This window comes from Staurois parvus, unplaced genomic scaffold (assembly GCF_062004578.1).
Source record: "Staurois parvus isolate SC_StPar_1 unplaced genomic scaffold, SC_StPar_1.0 ptg000014l, whole genome shotgun sequence".
NCBI lineage: Eukaryota > Metazoa > Chordata > Amphibia > Anura > Ranidae > Staurois > Staurois parvus.
Genome location: NW_028317810.1, coordinates 759,519 through 767,582, shown reverse-complemented (window position 1 = coordinate 767,582; position 8,064 = coordinate 759,519). Strand labels below are relative to the sequence as shown.

At 43.3% G+C, this 8,064-nt stretch overlaps 1 protein-coding gene across 2 annotated transcripts in view; it reads left to right on the top strand.

The window, feature by feature from the left end:
* Window positions 1-2,876: 2,876 nt before the first annotated feature.
* The window catches only part of P2RX7 (purinergic receptor P2X 7), a 75,705-nt gene continuing 70,517 nt past the window's right edge, over window positions 2,877-8,064 (top strand). The window contains exon 1 of one of the 2 annotated variants that reach the window (XM_089676558.1): window positions 2,877-3,167. In XM_089676558.1, coding sequence (XP_089532684.1) covers window positions 3,064-3,167 — 104 coding nt within the window. In that variant the 5' untranslated portion in view covers window positions 2,877-3,063. Of the gene's footprint in view, window positions 3,168-3,453; window positions 3,566-8,064 lie in introns of those variants that run through there. The other variant, XM_089676567.1, reaches the window with a different exon arrangement.

Here is an 8,064-nt window from a genome sequence, read left to right as displayed (position 1 = left end):
CAATCATTTCTAGTCTACTCCTATTAATCTGAATGATTTTAAAGTTTATAAACTTACTATGTGACGTTCCCCACACATTTACTTCCTTGTATTCTGTGACACATATACATTATCCCCTGTGAGAAGGCACTGGGTGTCACACTTTTCAAAGAGCCTGCCTTCTGAACTACAGAGGTGCTGAGAGGACATAGACATTGAAAGAAAACAGCGGAGGAGAAGCTGCAAGGCATTCAGGGAATCCAAGAAGTTGTGTAAAGAGATGACCAGCAGACAGGCAGAACTCACAACATGAAAGGAGATTTTTCCAGTAAGCTTATATTGGATTGTCACATATAACTTTTTTGTATTATTGTTATAATGCTGATGTTATAAAATGAAAGTGCATGCAGTTACCATAGATTTTCTATAGTGTTTGTATGCCTTCCTCTGGATCAGCTGTGTGTATAGGGGGTGTGTATGTGTGTGTGTGTATATATATATATATATATATATTGTGGGAACTCGCTTCTTTGGTAGAGCTTTTCTTTTCAAAAGCACACAGCAACTCGCTTCTTTTTAAGGGCCTTTTTGCCCAATTTTATTTACAAGAAAAAGTTCCATAACTGCTTCCCACGCAGGGGTATCCACCATCAAACAAATTAAACAATATTCAGCCTTCTGGCTCTCTCAGGTATACTGCTTTATGTCTGTCTCCTACAGACTCCTTCCAAAAGGTTGTTTTTGCACACAGCAAACCTCTAGCACACAGCTATTCTGGCTTCCACCTCTACTAGGTGAAGCCCACCTGACTCCAAGGCAGAGACCTCTTGTCTGCCGGGGTGGAGCCCTCCTGACTCCTGTCTGCTGGGGTGGAGCGCAGAATCATGGCCTGGCCTCCACAAAAAGACCTGCACACACCTGTGCAATCAGCACGCTGGCTGCTCTCAAAACATGGACCCAGGATTGGAGATTTCATCCCTCCCAAATCTCTTAGAAATCTCCAGGCTACAGGTCCCAAAACAGGCTTTACAAACCAAAGAGGAAACTGACAAGCCAGTTTCCTCTGCATTATGAGAACTGCCTGGAGCCCCTCAACCTGTATGGTTGAGAATGCTGGGTCACCACCGTGATTTCCACCGTGGAAGGATACTTCACTGCCACAATATATATAGAGTGTGTGTGTATATGCACACACACACTACATTGCCAAAAGTATTGGGACTCCTGCCTTTACACGCACATGAACTTTAATGGCATCCCAGTCTTATCCTGTAGGGTTCAATGTTGAGTTGGCCCACCCTTTGCAGCTATAACAGCTTCAACTCTTCTGGGAAGGCTGTCCACAAGGTTTAGGAGTGTGCCTATGGGAATGTTTGACCATTCTTTCAGAAGCACATTTGTGAGGTCAGGCACTGCTGAAGAAGGCCTGGCTCACAATCTCCACTCCTATTCATCCCAAAGGTGTTCTATCGGGTTGAAGTCAGGTCTCTGTGCAGGCCAGTCAAGTTCCTCCATTCCAAACTCCTCATCCATGTCTTTATGGACCTTGCTTTGTGCACTGGTGTGCAGTCATGTCGGAACAGGAAGGGGTCATCCCCAAACTGTTCCAACAAAGTTGGGAGCATGAAATTGTCCAAAATGTCTTGGTATGCTGACGCCTTCAGTTACCTTCACTGGAACTAAGGGGCCAAGCCCAACCCCTGAAAAACATCCCCACACCATAACCCTCCCTCCACCAACCTTTACACTTGGCACAATGCATTCAGGTAAGTACCGTTCTCTTGGCAACTGCCAAACCCAGACACGTCCATCGGATTGCCAGACAGAGAAGTGTGATTTGCCACTCCAGAGAACACGTCTCCACTGCTCTAGAGTCCAGTGGCGGCGTGCTTTACACCACTGCATCTGCTGCTTTGCCTTGCACTTGGTGATGTAAGGCTTGGATGCAGCTGCTCGGCCATGGAAACCCATTCCTTGAAGCTCTCTACGCGCTGTTGTTGTGCTAATCTGAAGGCCACACGAAGTTTGGAGATCTTTAGCTATTGACTCAGACAGTTGGCGACTTCAGTGCACTGTGCGCTTCAGCATGCGCTGACCCCGCTCTGTCATTTTATGTGGCCTACCACTTCGTGGCCGAGTTGCTGTTGTTCTCAGTTACTTCCACTTTGTTATAATACCACTAACAGTTGACCGTGGAATATTTAGTAGCAAGGAAATGTCACGGATGGACTTATTACACAGGTGGCAACATATCACGGTACCACACTAAGGCCAGCCATACATTAGTTGATTTCCGAACGATTTTTCATTTGAAAATCGGACCTAAGAATAATCGACTGATTTTCGCTCTGTTAGTGGCGCACTGGCACCAGCCGATTTTCATAGTTCCTTCCCATTTCGGTTATCGGGCATGTTGGAAAATTTGTGAATTTTCAATCAAAAAATCATTCGGAAATTGACCCATGTATGGCCTGGTTTAAATCCACTGAGCTCCTGAGAGCTACCCATTCTTTCACAAATGTTTGCAGAAGCAGTCTGCATGTCTAGGTGCTTGATTTTATACACCTGTGGCCATGGAGGTGATTGGAACATCTGAAGGAGGGGTGTCCCAATACTTTTGGCAAAATAGTATATATAAATATATATGTGTATATATATATATATATATATATATATATATATATATATATATATATATAAATAATCATTTGATTATTTCCAGAAAAACAAAGGAACGCTCATTACACTGCAAGAAAACACCCTTCAGTGTTGTAATGTGAATAATTATCTTCCATGCCATGCCTGAATTTATTAGTTCAGCAGCAGCATGACGAATCCTTATCCTCTGTCTTTCACTGTGACGGGAGTGCTTTTCCAGAGACAATGGCTGCTCTCTGAAGACTGCTGTACAAATAATAGCCACATCTTGAATTTTAGAGAAAGACAGTGATTGCTTTGCACACGTCCAGTCTTGAGTGAGTCATTTACAAGTCAGTTTCAGTTTAGCAGACACAAGAAGTAAGTGTTTACTATAGGACTGGCAGTGTAAGTTCACTCCATGCTGGCAGCCCAGCCCGAAACAAAATGTCTTTTTGTGAGTACACCACACAGAAGGATCTTCGCATAAGAAGCAGTCTACTTGGCACCTTTAAATCGGTCATCTTTGCAGCAGTTTTACTTTATATGTGGTGAGTGTAAATGAAGATATTTTTGTATTGTAAAATATTCTCATTGTTATTGTGTTAATGTTTGGTTTTATGCACCAGCTGCAAATTGCTGTAAGTATATAGTAGATACAGTGAAAAACAACCGATTTTCAAAATTATTGGTGGCACCATCGGATTAAAGAACGAACAACGTTTTCGATTTTCGATCAAAAAATCGTTCGGAATTCCACCCATGTATGGCCTGCTTTAAATTCACGGAGCTCATGAGAGCGACCCATTCTTTCACAAATGTTTGTAGAAGCAGTCCTAAACAAAATGTCTTTTTTCGAGTACACCACACAGAAGGATCTTCGCATAAGAAGCAGTCTACTTGGCACCTTTAATTCGGTCATTTTTGCAGTAGTTTTACTTTATATGTGGTGAGTGTAAATGAAGATACAATACAATATATTGGTAATAGTAAATTCCTCACTGTTTGGAGATAACATACTGTGCAAAATATTAAAGTAGAGCTTAATGTCTAAAACAGTTAGATGATGCATAAAGGTTGTAAGTAGTAAGGAGTTTGTAACTAATGCGCATGCATGGGCAGTTTTACTTTAATTTCTTGCTTTACCCCAGGTTCACACCTAAACGTTTTCACAGCATTTTGTAGAAATGCAGGACAGTCCATTTAACATGTTTCCTATGGGACAGGTTCACATCTCTGCTTTTTCACCCTGTGTGTTTTTTGGAAAGGGTCAGGGGCCTTTTTAAACACAAAAAGTTGCATTTTTTGGTTCTATAGACTTCAATGGAAGCGCTGCAGAGAAGCATGTAGTGCGTTTCTGCCACGTTTTTGATGAGTTTTTAAATCTGCTTAGCAACAAGAAAAACGCAAAACTCGTCACAAACACATGTGCAAAAACACAAAATGCACTGCAGAAGCGGATCAAACACAAACTGCATAGGTGTGATCCTAGCCTTACGAAAGTTTCAGGCAATTAAAAGCAGAGCAGCAAACAAGTTTAGATTCCATAACCTTGTTAAGAAACGACTTAATTGCAACCGTTGAATTAAAGCAGTATTAAACCCAAAAGTAAACATTTATTATATTGCAGCTTACTAATTCTTGTATGTGATGGCTGCATTAGTTTCTTTTTTTAGGCTCTCTTTTTTTCTATTTTCATCTGGTGACCAGCCAGCAAGTCTGTTGTTTTTCAGTCCAATAAAAAAATTTAAAAAATCAAATTTCGTCATAAATTTAGGGCAAAATGTATTTTGCTTCATGTCTTTGCTAAAAAAAAATCCCAATACGTAAATGCATTGGTGTACGTGAAAGCTATAGCGTTTACAAATGGCGGTACATATACTGGAATTTTTTTTTTCTACTGTTAATGGTGGCGATCAGTGACTTATAGTGGGACTGCGGCTGGCATTCTGACATTGGGGGGAACTGACTTGGTGTCATTGACATCCCCAGTGACACCAATATAGTGCTCAGTGCTAATAAAGAGCAATGGCACTGGGCAGGAAGGAGTTAACATGTGGGGCGATCAAAGGGTTATCTGTGCGTTTTACTATGCTGCTGTGTCTGTGCTTTCCACTGTAAGCACACTGCTTTGTATAGCAGTGTGCTGGAGCTGACAGGGTCTCTCCCCCCGTCAGTATTACACGGAGATCACCGGGTGCCGGCGAGTAATTACTTACCAGGACTGGGTGATTGACAGCTAAGGCCAAGAATGGTGGCTCGGGTAGGGCGCACGCATGGCTTGTGCACGCCCCCTACCCGGAAATGCAATGTCACGTATATATACGTGATTTTGCTCACCCCTGCCGCCCTGTAGCAGTATTTCTGCTATAGGGTGGTGGTAAAGCGGTTAAGGGAATTTCATGGGGACTCCCAGGTCACCAGAACTAGTGTCCCCATTGGATGATTTCCCCTCTGAGGACAACCCAACCCTGGAAGTTTTACTTTTCTGAGGACAAACCAAAATTTGGGATTTTATTTTATTTTCACTATCAATGATGATGGTAAACGGGACAAATATAGAGGAAAATCTCCTTAATGGGGGCACAGACAGCGATAAAAACCTGAAAAGCATTCTAATCTCTTTGCCTTTAGCTATACTTTAACCACAAGGCTACCATGAAGTAGACTATTGTTTGCCTGCATTAGCAGAAATCATAGTAAAGGTTCTGTTGTTAATATGCCTCCACCCTGTGATGATGCAGCTGCATCCTATGTTTGTCTTAGAAAATAACTAGTATAACTCCCTCTGACATGTACCGAACTTTAAACAATGATTGCTATCTGGGTCTATCTTAGACAGTTCTGTTGCTTATAAGCTGAGTAAAAAATAAAATTATTGTAATCCTCTAAAGCGCAAGTTTAGGAGCAAAATGTTTTTAAAAATTCAGCACAAGGGTCGTTATATTTAACCGCTCCCACGCAGAAATACTGGTACAGGGTGGCATGGGTGCACAAAATCACGTGTATATATACATGATTTTGCAGTTGCGAGTAGGGGGTGCGCGTGCCCTACCCACGCCTCCATTTGCGGCCTTGGCTGTCAATCACTGGGTCCCGGCCGGTGATTCCCTGCTGGCACTGGGCGATCACCGAGTATCACCGACAGGGAAGAAACATTTATATGAGCAACACAGATCTCTCCCCTGTCGGCTCCTGCACACTGCTTTTTTATGGCTCTGCATAGCAAAGCCATACAAAGCCGTGTGCTTACAGTGTAAAGCACACACACAGCACACAGTTAACCCTTTGATTGCCCCACATGTTAACCCCTTCCTGCCCAGTGCCATTCCATTAGTACAGTGTCAGTGCTTTTTATTAGCACTGATAACTGTATTGGCGTCACTGGGAATGTCAGTGACACCAAGTCAGTTCCCCCAGTGTTAGAATGCCTGCTTTAGTCCCACTATAAGTCGCTGATCGCCACCATTACTAGTGAAAAAAATAGAAACATTCCAGTATATATACCGCCATTTGTAAACAATATAACTTTGATGGAAATCAATTAATTTACATGTATTGGGATTTTTTTTAGCAAAGACGTAGCAGAATACATTTTGGCCTAAATTTATGACTAAACTTGATTTTTTTTACATTTTTTTACTGGATATGTTTAATAGCAAAAAGTCAAAAATATAGTTTTTTTTGTTTCAAAATTGTCGGGTTTTTTGTTTATAGCGCAAAAAATAAAAAATGCAGAGGCGATCAAATACCACCAAAAGAAAGCTCTATTTGTGGGGAAAAAAATGACGTAAGTTTCATTTGGGTGCAGCGTTGCATGACTGTGCAATTGTCAGTTAAAGTAACGCAGCATTGTATTGCAAAAAATGGCCTGGTCAGGAAGGGGGGTAAATCCTCAGGAGGGCAAGTGGTTAATCTAAAGTGTCTCTTATGCTGGCTGTAATAGTTGAAATCTTCTTCCCCCTCCCACACCCTGCAGCCATAATCTTACAGGCTAATACAAGACGTAGGACATGTCATAAGCACTTGCCAAGAGTGGTGCCTCCCTCCTCAGTTCATAGAAACTGTACTATAGCTTCCATCAATGAAATATGGTATATGAATGAAGGACAGGCAGATGAATGAAATGTTCACCTCCATTCTTAAAGCATCAATGTAAGCTATGGTGCAGCTTCTAAGAATGGAGGAGGAAGGTAGAAAGGGCAGGTGAAGTACTCTTGATGAAAGCTTGTCAGAAGTCCAGCGCTGGTATTAACCCCTGCAGCACAAGAAGATTATAGTTGCAGGGTATGGGAGCGGGTCAAAGGATTTCCGATTTCCACTAATACAGCCAGCATCAGCACTAGAGACACATCAGATTAAATGTAACATCCCTTATGCTGATTTTCTAAAAACATTTATTTCCTAAATATAGGCTTTAAAGCTGACCTCGCACGTATGTGTATCTAGAAATTTGTGTCCCCCATTGCTTCTTTCTAACTGAAAGGAATACCAACATGGTGTCATGTACCTGGTTGGGGAGCCTGATGTGGAGAGGAGGTCGTCTTCTTACTACTCCTTACGCCCCTGATAGTGGGGACAGAGGGCACCGAGCCTGGAGTGGCACGAGTACCTGGTGGGTCTTGAGATGACTGTAGACAGGTGATGACATGAGAGACCAGGATGCAGGCCAGGTGCTGATGCAGGAACGTAGGTGCAGCAGCAGGTAGGTATGGCGGCAACCAGGATACAGGCCAGGTGTGGATGCAGGAACGTAGGTGTAGCAGCAGGTAGGTATAGCGGCAACCAGGATACAGGCCAGGTGTGGATTGCAGGAACGTAGGTGCAGCAGCAGGTAGGTATGGTGACAACCGGGATACAGGCCAGGTGCGGATGCAGGAACGTAGGTGTAGCAGCAGGTAGATATAGCGGCAACCAGGATACAGGCCAGGTGCGGATGCAGGAACGTAGATGTAGCAGCAGGTAGGTATGGCGGCAACCAGGATACAGGCCAGATGTGGATTGCAGGAACGTAGGTGCAGCAGCGTCAGGCAAGCTGGGTCAGGATCAATCGGGAAGATCAGGTACAAGGGAGCAGGCAAGCGGTTAGTCAGGGATAAGCCGGGTCGGTGCAGGTGGAGTTTTTTCTTAGTCAGGGTCAGATCAGATACAGGCAACAGAATCAGGTTATGGAGTGCAGGAAGTTGTAGACCAGAAGGCATAGGCTAAAGTGTATTGGTGATTTAAATAGCCCGCCTTGCGATGACGTACACACCGGTGTGCATGCGCGTAACCGCATGTGCACACACACCACCGCAGCTGACAGGGATCCTGCGCCGGCGCATAGATGTGTTCCGGTGAGAGGACGATCCCTGACGCATGGATTAAATACTTTTAGCAGTTTTGGGCTTCCTCAAGGTCTGCCATTCTTATCCATAGTTCTGTAGAATCCTAGGATTTGATTACTAG